Source organism: Pseudorca crassidens, chromosome 15 (genome assembly GCF_039906515.1).
Source record: "Pseudorca crassidens isolate mPseCra1 chromosome 15, mPseCra1.hap1, whole genome shotgun sequence".
Lineage (NCBI taxonomy): Eukaryota > Metazoa > Chordata > Mammalia > Artiodactyla > Delphinidae > Pseudorca > Pseudorca crassidens.
Window position 1 is genome coordinate 22,832,312 of NC_090310.1, and position 13,044 is coordinate 22,845,355.

Consider the following 13,044-nt stretch of genomic DNA (forward strand, 5'->3'; position numbering starts at 1 on the left):
GGTGTCCATCTAGAACAGGGCTCAGCAAACTACAGCCCATCGGTCAAATCTGGCCCATCACCTACCGTTGCAAGTAGAGTGGTACTGGAACACAGCCACGGCCTTTTGTCACGTGTTGTCTATGGACAACTATGGAGTTGAGTAGTTGCAACAGAGACCGCACGTGTCCTGCCAAGCCTAAAAGATTTACTGCGCTGACCTGACCTAGAAAGCCATTTCCTTGTTCCCCAGGAGCTCTGAGGTTATTGGAGCCATGTTCTTAGGGCAAGCCCACGGCTCTGGTCATATTAATCCTCCTCATTGCCACTGGGGAGAATTGGGTTTGGCACTGGAGTGGGGCGGGGAGGGAGAATGAGGCTGATGTGAGGGGACTGGCTGGTGAGCTGTGCCGGTTCAGAGCCGGGTCTCAACCAGGGTAACACAGACGTCCCCAGCACCGTGAGGCTTCTCACTTGGGCCCACACCTGTCGCTCTCCCCGCCACACCCCAGGGCCCTTTTCCTTCCACGTCATTTGAGCCTCTCAGCATCATGTGAAAACTCAGTCTCCTCCACTGCCTGTCACTCCAGCCATCACCCACGGAGAACAGCCCACAGCCCCCCCAGTTCACCTCCAGTCAACAGATTCCTCCTTGCTCACAGCCTATCCGCTATTCAATCAGCTGGTCATGAGGAGCTTTGAAACATCTTACTGTTTCTTTTCCTTTTAATGTTTTATTATGGAAAATTTCAAAGATATAAAAAAGTAGGCAGAAAAAAAATGAACCCAGTTCACCATCCAGCTTCATTTATACTGTTCTCCATGTCAGTCACTCAATGTAACTTCCCCCAACCTTATCCATTGACATCATATGATTTCATATTTCATTCATAAATATTTCAGCATGTTTCTCTAAAAAGAAGTAACTTTTTATTGTGCATACGAAATCATTATCAAACCTCAAATAAAATAACAATAATGCTTTCTACCATCAATTATTTACTAGGTGTTCAAATTTCCAGTTGCCTCCTAATTTTTCTTTTTAGTTTGTTTCTTTGAATCAGGATCCAAATAAGATCCATTGAAATTTCAAAAACTGTATGGACCTACCATCCCCATTTTAGTGCTTCCGAGTTTGGTTATGTTTCTTACTTCCAGTGTGAACACGTAATGTAGTGTTTCTGTCTCTTTCTGAAAATTGGTTGTTAAATCATTAACACAATTCAGAAAATATAGTAATTTATGAGAAAAATGTAAGACATCATTCTTAGAAAAGTTAACAATGCTTTTCCATGTACTTAAGATCCTGTAGGGGAACAAAATTTGCCGCCCAAAATGTCTCTTTGCCATGTGGATTATCTCAAGCTGAAAACAATCAAGGCCCAAAAGACTCAGGAAGAAACTTCCTCCTAACTGCCTAAAAAGAATTTAGATGGAAGGCCTGTGCCTGGAATAGAGTTATCACTAGAGATATCGGCAAAGAATGTGGGTTGGGTGTGGTGGGGAAACTTAGACATCAGAGTCCACTCTCTGTCCCACTGTCTCCGCAGGGCCCCTCCAATATTTATTTACCAAACATATGCTTTTCCATCTTCATGGCAATTGCCTTCCTCCCCTTTGAAGTCTCAGGTCCCTACCCCTAACATCCTCTGTTGTCTTTAATTGCAGATGGTATTTAAGGTGAGGGTTTCAGACATTTTGGTGAGTTACTCAGTTCTCCTGGGCCTCTCCCATGTATATAGGTTATTAAACTTCTGTTTGATTTTCTCCTGTTAATCTATCTCAGGTCAATTTGATCGTTATACCGTCCAGAAGAACCTAGAAGGGTAGAGGGAAATTTCTCGCTCTCAGACAATCCTCTGGGCCTAGTCTAGACCTTTTACTATATTAGCTTTGCCAGTTTTCAACACTGATTTTACCCAACCACCTGTTTCCTCCACCTCTTTTCCAGGGTTGCTGGAAATAATCTCATAAGCAGGATGTTTATATGCATCACAAATTCAGGCCATCAGCTGGGCCATCCCTACTCATCATCCCTAGTTGATTCCCTATCGGTTTCACCACAGCAGCTGTTGCAGCCTCCTCCCCTCCCCCACAAGCCTCCAGAGCCTGGGCCTCCTTCTCGGCAGACACCTTCACATCCACACGAACGACCAGAATGACAGTGCCCGCCGTGAACTTTCTCAGCTCTTCTCCCTTCCCCCTCAGATTTCCTCTCACTTTTCCTTCTGGATTCAATCAGAAGTTCTCAACCAGGGGCAATTTTTCTGTCTCCCCACATTTGCCAGTATCTGGAGACATTCTTGATGGTGAGGACCACAGCGGGTGCTACTAGCATGTGGAGTGGGGGAAGGCTGGAGATGCTGTGAAACATCCTATAGGCCAGCCCCTCACAACAAAGAATTACCGGGTGATAGATGTCAGTAGGCTTGGGGAAACGTGGGTTAGAGATGGTCTCTTGGCTCCTGCCCTACCTGCCTCTCTGCTCTCCCTGTTCAAGAGCATTCTCGAGAAGGATATGGCACCTGAGTTCTTGCCTCTTCAAGACCAAATCTGGGCACCAGCCAGCTTGGCCACTGGCCCAACCTGACTGGCTCCAGGCCAGTGGTGGAGTGGGGCATAGATGGTCTTGTGCATCCCCATTTCCCTTTAATGCTTTATTAACATTTGTTTTACAACACTCACTACAGAAACTACAGCTACTTGTAAACACATCTCTCTCATTCCAAGGGTCAGAGCCATATTTTATTCATCTCTGTTTTCTCCACAGCACCAAGCTCTTTGCATTGCATTTGGTAGATATTCAATAAATACTTATTGCATCAAATTAGATTAGTATCATTTACATTTTTATCATGCTCGGGGCACCTCTTTGAAAGGTAATGGAAGCAGAGAACACAAATGCCAGTTAAAGCAAGAGCTTTTGCGTTTCTGTTCTTGTGGAGTCCAACTGAAATGCTTGCTATTGCTACTCTGCAGTATACTTACATGAGCTGCCAGCGGAAGTTAGCAACTATTTTAAATTAAGGTATTTTTACGATAAATGACTAGAGATTTGAGAGAACTCTTACTTAGAGAAACTCTCTTATTTTTAAGACTCTTCTTCATTGTTTTTTTTTTTTTAATATTTATTTACTTACTTACTTGTTTGGTTGCATCAGGTCTTAGTTGCGGCAGGTGGGCTCCTTAGTTGTGGTTCCAGAGCTCCTTTACTGTGGCTTATGAACTCTTAGTTGCAGCATGCATGTGAGATCTAGTTCCCAGAACAGGGATCGAACCCAGGCCCCCTGCATTGGGAGTGCAGTCTTAACCACTGCACCACCAGGGAAGTCCCTTCATTGGTTATTGTAAGTGGGAAAATGTTTCATTTTCAACCTGGAGAAATATGCTAATCTTTCACTTATTAATCATTTATAATCTATAAATTATAGGCTTTCCATGTTCTTTTCTTTTTTTTTTCTTTTTTTTGCGATACACGGGCATCTCACTGCTGTGGCCTCTCCCGTTGCGGAGCACAGGCTCCGGACGCGCAGGGCCAGCAGCCACGGCTCACGTGCCCAGCCGCTCCATGGCACGTGGGATCCTCCCGGACCGGGGCACGAACCCGCGTCCCCTGCATCAGCAGGCGGACTCCCAACCACTGCGCCACCAGGGAAGCCCGGCTTTCCATTTTCACAGTGGACAAAATTAGGCAGAGGCTTAGAAGCTTAATAAGAAGCAAGATTTTCTAATATCGTTCTCTTTCCAATGTATAGGTAGTCTCAGATTTTTAAAAACTGGTTAATACCTGAATTCTTTTAAACTCTCAAAATTGAGAAAGTCAGCCAAGGGTCTATTCAACTTGGCATTCCCCAGAAGGGCAGATTTAAGCAAAAGATGTAACATTTGAGGGCTAAGGGTCTAATTTCATTTTTTTCTACTCTGTTTAATATGGGATTTTACAAAACTTACTTAATTTCCTAGTGTCTCAGTTTCCTGACATTGTTCTTGCAAAGGGCTGGTGTGAAAATATTTTCAAAGAAATAAGTTAAATATTATTTTCTCTAAATTGAGTTGTCTTTCTTCCACTTATGGCTTAAAATTGTGGATCACTGCTTAAACGTCATCCTCCAGGGACTTCCCTGGTGGTCCAGTGGCTAAGACTCCACACTCCCAATGCAGGGGGCCTGGGTTCGATCCCTGGTCAGGGAACTCAATCCCATATGCCATAACTAAAGATCCTACACATGGCAACAAAAATCCTGCATGCTGCAACTAAAGATCCCAAACATGGCAACAAAGATCCTGCACGCCACAACTAAAGATCTGGCACACAGCAACAAAGATCCTACGTGCCACAACTAAGAACCGGCGCAGCCAAATAAATAAATACTAAAAAAAAAAAAAAAAGTCATCCTCCAAGTGAGGTCTTTCCTGACCGCCCTATATAAAATTAAGTCCCATCAATACTCTATATTCTCCCCTCTCTGCTTTATTCTTCTCTATAGCACTTACTTGCTTATTGTCTGCCATCCCCCACCAGAATATAAGCTCCACTAAGTCAGGAGTTTTGGCTACTTTGTTCACTGCTTTATCTCCAGCACCTAGAATGATGTTTGGCACACAGTAGTACTCAATAAACATTTACTGTACGAATGAACAAATTATGCAAATCTAGAAATGTCATAGGCTATAAAGCTATCAAAGGCATGAATTAGATGTAATTGAATCAACATGGCTAGATCTCAAAAGCATGTATTTCAGTCAAATAAAAGCAAGTTGCAGGATAATGCATAAATTTCCTCATCTGCAAAATAGGGCTGGTAATAGCATTGTTATGAGGATCAAGTTAGTTCATGAGCGTTAAATGCTGAGACCCGTGATACAAGCACTCAATAAATGTTAGTGGTCATTATTATTACTATATCACTGATGATAAACAGGTCACATAAAGTAATATTACTAATTTTGTATGATATAATCTAATTTTATATAATTAAGTAACTAATTTTAAGACAACGGAAGGATGCAGTATAGACCAAGCTGATTAATTCTGTGAGGAGAGAAAACTCAGATTAGAATGACGGTCAAAGAGAGTATTAACCTCATCTGTCATGTTCTAATATTTTAAATGTAAATGATGCATATAACTACAAAGTAATATTTAGAAAAGTTTAGTCGTATTTCCTGAGACATAATGACCTTTAGGGCTAGGAGGAGAGGAAGAGAGAATGGAGAGATGAATTACTTAGGATAAGAAAATTTTTTAAGTTTTCTATTTTATTTCTGAAGTGCTTCTTGAATAATCACTGCATGGATAGGATGCCCTTAGCCTAGAATAAAAATAACCAGAGAAAAGAGCCACATACACAACTGATGCAGGGTCCTGGATGGATTACATGAGTTAGTTCTCATAGATTGGAGGAAAACTATCATTAACACAATCTTCAAGTTAGGAATAAATTATTCAAAGCCTTGTGTCATTACTTACTGCAGTTTCAGCCACTCTTCCACAAATGGAATGGAGAAGAATTCTGTGAATGTCTCCCCTATCCTCTTTGGATTTTGACTGGTCACGATGCCATATGTTTTGATCAACAAGAAAACAATAAGCAAGAATTCAAGTCAGTTGTTGCTATTCTGCTGGCAAATTAACACTATTGAACCCTTAGGGTCATGGAATATTCAAAGACGTGAAAAACTTACTTGTATAACCATTCGGTCAGAAAATCACAGGCAATGAATTTGGTTCTTTTCCTCTAAAGAGAGAAGAGAGAATTAAATTATATTCTTTGCCCCCATGTTTAAGTTGGACAAAGGAGGAGGGGTTAATTGATTGCTTGTGTTAGATGAAATATGCATAAGTCCTTGGTGAGGTTTATAAGCACACCAACAAACAATAACTCAGGCAATGTAAAGAATTCTGACAACATTTCGCTAGTCATCTTGGGTAAGCATATATTCTGACTATATTAACAGGGACTAATAAAAGACAATGCACATAGTAGGAGGCTTATTACATGCATTTTGGATTTATCTCAGAAGGATTTCTTTAAATCTAGACCTTGATTCAGAGTAAGTATATTTATTCCTTTCCCCCAGTCCACTCAGATCCTCAGAATAGCAGTACTTCGGGTCTGGGTGCCGTTGGCCAGTGCATTGACTCTGCCAGCTGCCCACCCATCAGCCCCTCTCCACTTCATCCTTATTACCAGAAACCTGATGACAATCAGTCCAGGGGAAAAACATTTCCCAGCCTCCCATGTAGCAAGGGACAACCATATGACATAGTTCTGCTGTTTGAGATAGAAATGGACACGTCCCATGGATTTCTGAGAAAGTGCTACTTTCTTGATTTCTGCTGCCCTTTTCTTTGAAGTTTCCTTCTACTTCTTTCAGTCTAGAACACAGATGTGGGGCTGGAAGTGGAGCAGCACCTACCAGCCAAGAGGCCAAAAGCAGGGGGTTAGAAGGAACCTGGGCCTTTAATGACTTCTTTAAGCCACTGTACCAGTTTGTGGCTGACCTATTCTGGATATCCTGATACGTAAGGAAAAATAAACTCCATCTGGATTATTGGCACTGTTCTTGAGTTTTCATAACATGAAGTTGAATGCAGTTCCTAGGTGATACACAGCTAGTAAGCCACAGGGAAAGAACGTCCTAGAGTAATGGGGGACGAGGCTCGCAGAACAGCAAAGGAGAGGAGCACTGGGTATCCTGCTTCCTAGTCCCATTTAAAGTGTCTTGTAACCCAAACAGAACCAGTTAACTCCTTTTAGAAGATTGTTATGGGACTTCCCTGGTGACGCAGTGGTTAAGAATCACCTGCCAATGCGGGGGACACGGGTTCGAGCCCTGGTCCGGGAAGATCCCACATGCCGTGGAGCAACTAAGCCCATGTGCCACGACTACTGAGCCTGCGCTCTAGAGCCGGCAAGCCACAACTACTGAATCTGTGTGCCACAACTACTGAAGCCCACACGCCTAGAGCCCGTGCTCCACAACAAGAGAAGTCACCGCGATGAGAAGCCCGTGCACGGCAGCGAAGAGTAGCCCCTGCTTTCCGCAACTAGAGAAAGCCCGTGCGCAGCAACGAAGACCCAAGGCAGCTAAATAAATAAATAAATATTGTTCAAATAGCAGGGGCTAAGAACCAGTCGTTGGTTAGTTACCATGTGAAGAGATCCTTCCCAGGAATGAAGGCAAGACAGACTCTGCTGGAAATTCTCCTTGCCCCTCCAGGTGTACCCTTTTCCACCGCACTCTGTGCCTTAGCAGGTTGATTTTATGGTTCATATCAACCAGGCTCGTTTACTCTGTTGTTGGGTCCAGCCACTGGGAGGTACCAGCAGGAGATCCGAGAGAGGGAAGAGAGAAAGGCAGGGTATAATGGGTTGAGCTGTGTCTCCTCCCGGCCCCTTTGCCCCAAATTCAGATTCTCCCACACTTCAGAAAGTGACCTTATTTGGAAATTGGATCATAATTAGTTAAGCCCAGCCACTCCTGAAGTACACAACAACTCCAACGAGAGTGAACAAATTTGGGGTTCTATTAGTAAGGAAGAAGAGTAGACCACCAATGGCAGATTCCTAACGACATAGTGCTAGACCCTGGATCCAGCTATGCCTGAAGCCAAATCCCCTGAACCTTTCATGAGCCAATATATTTCCTTTTTTTACTCAGCCAGTTTGTGCTGTTTATTGCTTCCAACAGTAAGAGTTTTAGTTACTATTCCTTTCTTCTCCCATTGGCTAACTCCATTTGCCTTTCAAGATGCCTCTTGGGGGCTTCCCTGGTGGCCCAGTGGTTAAAAATCTGCCTGCCAATGCAGGGTACACAGGTTCGAGCCCTGGCCCAGGAAGATCCCACATGCCACGGAGCAACTAAGCCCGTGCACTACAACTACTGAGCCTGCGCTCTAGAGACTGTGCACCACAACTACTGAAGCCCGCATGCCTAGGACCTGTGCTCCACAACAAGAGAAGCCACCGCAGTGAGAAGCCCGCCCTCTGCAACTAGAGAAAGCCCACTCGCAGCAACCAAGACACAACACAGCCAAAAATAAAATAAATAAATTTATTTAAAAAAAAAAGATGCCTCTTGGAAGCCTTTCTGAGCATTCTTACCCTCATCGGTTTAGAGTAAGCACCTCCCACCACCGCCAGTTCTGTGTGTCCCTCTGTCACAGCACCTCAGGTGTAACTGTAACCTAACTGCCAGCCCACATGCCCATTTCCTCTATCAAACTATAAATTCTCTGAGGACAGGGGATGTGTCTTCTTTTTCTTTATGTTCCCAGTGCTTGAGTGCCTGGCAAAGAGTAGGTGATCAATGAGTGGTGAGTAAGTGAATGACTGACCTCACCATTCAACTCTCAAGCAAAAAAGCAAGAAGGAACTCATGCACAAGAATTCTGACATTTATAAGTAGGCATTGCTAATAAATTCTGGACAATTTCTCTTCACTTTCTTCCCCTAATGTTTTATTTATTAGGGGAAATATTTTCTTCTTCTTTTTTTCTTTTTCCCCCTTTACTTTGAAATAGCCAAATCAGCTTTATAAGCTTAAATATGGTTAAAAAGATTGTTGTAAAATTGATTCTCACCAAAAAGGAAAGTGCCACTTAAGATTTTTCACTGAAAGCTTTATTATAGCTGTTAGTACATAAAATACGGGTGCCTGATTTGCTGGAGATGCAGTCTTTTACCTCACTGCTGATAGCCTTTTATTAAAAAAGTGAAACACTGCTGGCCATGGTAATAAAATTAAATGTACTAGACCATGTAATGGGGTCTTCTAAGTCTGCATTGCAAGAGTAAGATTCCCCTTGAAAAGCTACCTTTAACCAAAATAAGAAAATACTTGTACAACAATGCAAATATGTATCTAGCATGAAGCGCCAGCTAATAATTGAAACAATCCTGCAGCTGTAGGAGAGCAGTGTCTCTCTCTCTCTCTCTCTCTCCTTACAAAAGATGCATTGTTCCCTTAGCGTTCACTGCACCGTTTGGTGGTAAAGATTCCTTCTATGAAGGGAATGCAGCTTGACTTACTCTATTAAATTGACTTTTAAAATAGCCAAATGGTCTGATGTATGAAGGTCATGTAGACAGATTTAATCATTTTGATGCAAAGAAATAAAATTGAAGAAATTGTGTTTTCCTTCTGTCCTGGGCAAGTGTGGACGTGCTGTGCATACTCAGACACACAGAACAGTGGTGATATTGTTCAGCTGTTGTTTAGTTTAAAAATTATCTGCTGGGAGCTGAAAGAGAGAAGGGAAAGCAAATGAAAAGTTGTGGTGAGTGAGGAGATAAGAGAGGAAGTAATAGAGAGAAAATTAAAGAGTGAGATTAAGAAAGTGTGGGCACTGGGGTTTATGTAATGTGGCCAAATACACGGAGTTCATGATTGTTAACGGGTAAAAATGTCCAAGTTTGGGTAAGCAGGGTGATCAGTTAAGGCAACCTTATACGAGGTTAAAAAACAATTTTTAAAAAATCCAGAATTAAAAGGAAAAAGACTAAGCGTCAAGGGATAAGGCATCATCATGTCATCATGAATCTGCAACTCTGTTGTGCATCCAAGAAAACAAGCTGGGTGGACAGCAGGATGAGTTGATAGACTGGTGGACAGATAATGATGAAGCAAATAAAGCGAAACAGTAACCATGAAGCCTAGGTGGGTGTTTACTCTGAAATTCTTCCAGCTCTTCTACATGTTGGAAGAAAGTTTATAATAAAACTGAGGGCAGGAGAACAAATCATAAAAGACTCAAACCCCAAAGAGAGAAAGGGCAGAAATCAGACAGTATTTTGTACCAATTTTTATGTTGAATACATGTATAGGAGGCAGACTGGAGGACTGAAGATGGGAAAGAGGAACAACTCACATTAGAAAGCCACTGACGCTCTTCCAGTAACTAATGTAATTTCACCCCACCAAGGTCAAAAGCACAGGCTGTGAGCTTAGTGAAGCATGGCTGGCTAGAGCACGGTGTTGGTTGAGGCTCTCTGGGTCTGCAAGGGAGAGAAAGCTGCTCGGGTTACCTTGGTTACTGGGCTTTTTTCAAAAGTGCGTTTAGGCTAGACTTTGCTGTAACAAACACCCCCCAAATCTGAGAAGCTTGTGTCATCGATGGTTTCTCCCTCGTATTACACGAACATTTCCACCAGCGTGGCTCTCTGCTCCATGCGATCTTTGCTCTGGGCCTCAGGCTGACAGGGCAGCCTCTCTCTGAAATGTTGCTGGTTGTCATGGCAAATGACACGGATATGGTGAAGTATTCTTTGACTCTTAAAGCACATTTTAAATGACACGCCCATTCATTCCACTGACCAAAGCAGTGATGTGGTCAAGCTTCCCTTAGGGAGAGGCCACAAATATTTTTGAACAATAATATAACCTAGCACAGGGGTTACTGTAAAGGTAGAAGGAATGTGAGAATTCCTCTTAGCAGGGGCAGAGCCAGGTCTCAGGAAGAAGCGGACCAGTGTCCACAGCTGTCCAGGCACGGGACAGGTGAGCCAGAGTCGTCCACCAGTAGCTTGGTGGCCCAGCAACAGCTCTGCTCCTAGCTGCACACGGAACTCAGCTTTTTGGCCGTGGCTTCTTTCTCAACTTGCTACTGCTTTCTCTGCTGCTCTCTCCTAACTGGTTCTTTCTCCTGCTCTCTCTGCTTTGAGGTCTGCCGACTCACGGCTTTTCAAGCTTTCTCTTGTCTCTGGTGTTTCTCCCCTTCTACCCACACTATGATCTGCCCTTTCTCTCTGTTGTCTGACATCCTCACGCCCCAGACAGGAGAATCTGATTGGGCTGGTTAGACACTACCCAGGATGGACCATCCTTGTTGGGCAGAGCAATGCCAGACCATTTCCCAGCCACTTGCCATCCCCGAGAGGCTGCCCACAGGGCCTGAAACTTATTCCTGGCTCAGTCACTTGTGGCCAGAGTGATGGGGACATGGACAAAGCAGGGACAAGGGCCTGCAGTTATGGCTGTGGGCATGGCACCCACTTAGAATGTCATGGCCTCCTTTCCCACATAGATGTTCCCCATAAGAAACTTCCAGATACCCGAGACCATGCACCTCCCACCCAAACATGACAAAAGTGAACAATAACTGTAATCCTAGGAATGAGCACACACAAGGACGATAACCAGATGCCAAAATGCTTGTCACAGAAAACTTCAAACGGGCTCATTTTTTTCACCACTGCATTAGAATTTCATTAGTGAAAAATAATACTTCTCAAAAGAAGTCAAAAATATGGACTTGTAACACAAAATGTTGACCAAGACTTCCGGCATGAGCCACGTGGCCATTTCTAAAAGTGTTTTTGGTTTAAAAAAGTAACATTAAAGTAATTCTACCACACCTTTCCTGCAAGAATCTATTTTTTCCACTCCTTAGAAATTTTTTTCAAACAAAAGCTGATGGTACTTCTCATTTCCCTTATTAGTCAAGGACAGGAAATGGAGTTTCTTTCCTCACTGACCAGAGCCCTTGCACTTTTAAAAAGATATTCAGGTATTTTATTTTTTTAAAATACTAGAATAAATGACTATTACATGGGCAAGGAATATAAAAAGAAAAAAAGGTTTTGTTTTACTGAATTATTCATAGTAGAAAATTTTAATGCCATGAGATCATCAAAGGACTTATCAGGAGTTAGAAATAGTTTCCTGATACCAACTGTTGTTTACAAAACTCTTCACTGTAATGGAATTTGATGAGCAACCAAAGGCGAAAGGGAAAATTTTACATTGCATGGGATAGGATGGGGAAAGAGGTGGAAAGTCTTATCACCCCTATCCAGACTCTGCATTTAATCTGTATGTAAAGCTGAGATAAGGTTTATTTTCAGCCATCATTTTATTCATGTATAAAACTCCTGATTTCTTTCCAAATTAAGCAAGGTGCACTGTTCCAGTTTGGCCTTGTTCAGTAAACATTTACTGAGGACCTGCTATGTGCCAGGCCCCAGGCTAAATGCTAGAGATGACGAAATGAGTAGGGCATGGCCCACTGCGGTTATTAATTCAATGCCCAGCAACCACCCCCAAGCTGGGTAGTAGCTGTGATGAGTATAGAGGATAAACCCCATCTCTAGCTCCGGGTGTGAACCCTGATAAGGCAGTCGAGATGATCCCACCTCACCTGCCACCTACACGGAAACCAATCTGGTCCACATTCATCCTGACCAAAGGGATTCACTGACTCAGGATGGACACGTAATTAATTTCAGAGTGATAAGATGTGGGAGGAGACGTGCTGGGGCTTCTGGGAAACCATTTCATTTGCTTTTCTGAAAGAGCTTGAGCATTCTCTCCTTCTGGCTGAGGCAAAACCTAGCACAGTGGCCACTGCTGTGTTACTGTTTTGAGGGAAGCCAGCTTAAGGATAAAGCTGACTCTATAAGAGGCCAAGCAGAGAGACAGAAAAAAACCAGGTTTTCAATTATATCACTGAGCACCTGAATCAAACCAATCCCGAAGCCTTCCTTCTTTATCTCAGAAACTTCTAGTTTCTAGCTCCCTGAGCCAGTAAATCCCCTTTATTATTTCAGCCACTTTCCTGCTAGTTGAAACATAATGAACTGTAGCCAAGATAGCTGCCCAGTATCCCTTCTGCCTTCTTCTGGTAACAGTGCCCTGAGTTCCTATTGGGGTCCACCCTTCCCAACTCTAAAGCTGTGTGCCTTGGGTAAGACTCCTTCCATTTGCCTAACAGCCCACTAAATGCCCCTAGTTCCAAGGATTGATTCCAGAGTAGGTCACTGACCTGAGCCAGTTGGATTAGAGAGGAACTCTGGGAGAGACTTTCTCTTCCTCTGCTACCCTTGAGCCTTATGAAATGGGGGATGGTGCCACAGGGGAGGGACCGTTTGAGGGTGGAGCCAAGCCAGAGCAAACAGAATCGAGAGACAGAGGGGGAACGAAGTCATGAAGACATCACTGGGCCCCCAGATCAAGCTGTAAAGGAAGATCTCCCCATGGGCCTCTTGTCTTCATAATAAACAAACAAAAAATCCTCTGCTACTTAAGTCAGTTAGAATGGGGTTTTCTGTCACTTGCAGGACCT

General features: G+C 43.2%; 1 protein-coding gene across 1 annotated transcript in view; it reads right to left on the reverse strand.

Moving 5' to 3' along the window:
* IQCK (IQ motif containing K) overlaps nucleotides 1-13,044 on the reverse strand; it is a 125,704-nt gene that overhangs the window by 81,056 nt on the left and 31,604 nt on the right. Inside the window, exons 5-6 of the mRNA XM_067706500.1 lie at nucleotides 5,664-5,716; nucleotides 5,449-5,526 (exon numbers count right to left, since the gene is read on the reverse strand). Of these exons, the coding sequence (XP_067562601.1) occupies nucleotides 5,449-5,526; nucleotides 5,664-5,716 (131 nt within the window). The remainder of the gene's footprint in view (nucleotides 1-5,448; nucleotides 5,527-5,663; nucleotides 5,717-13,044) is intronic.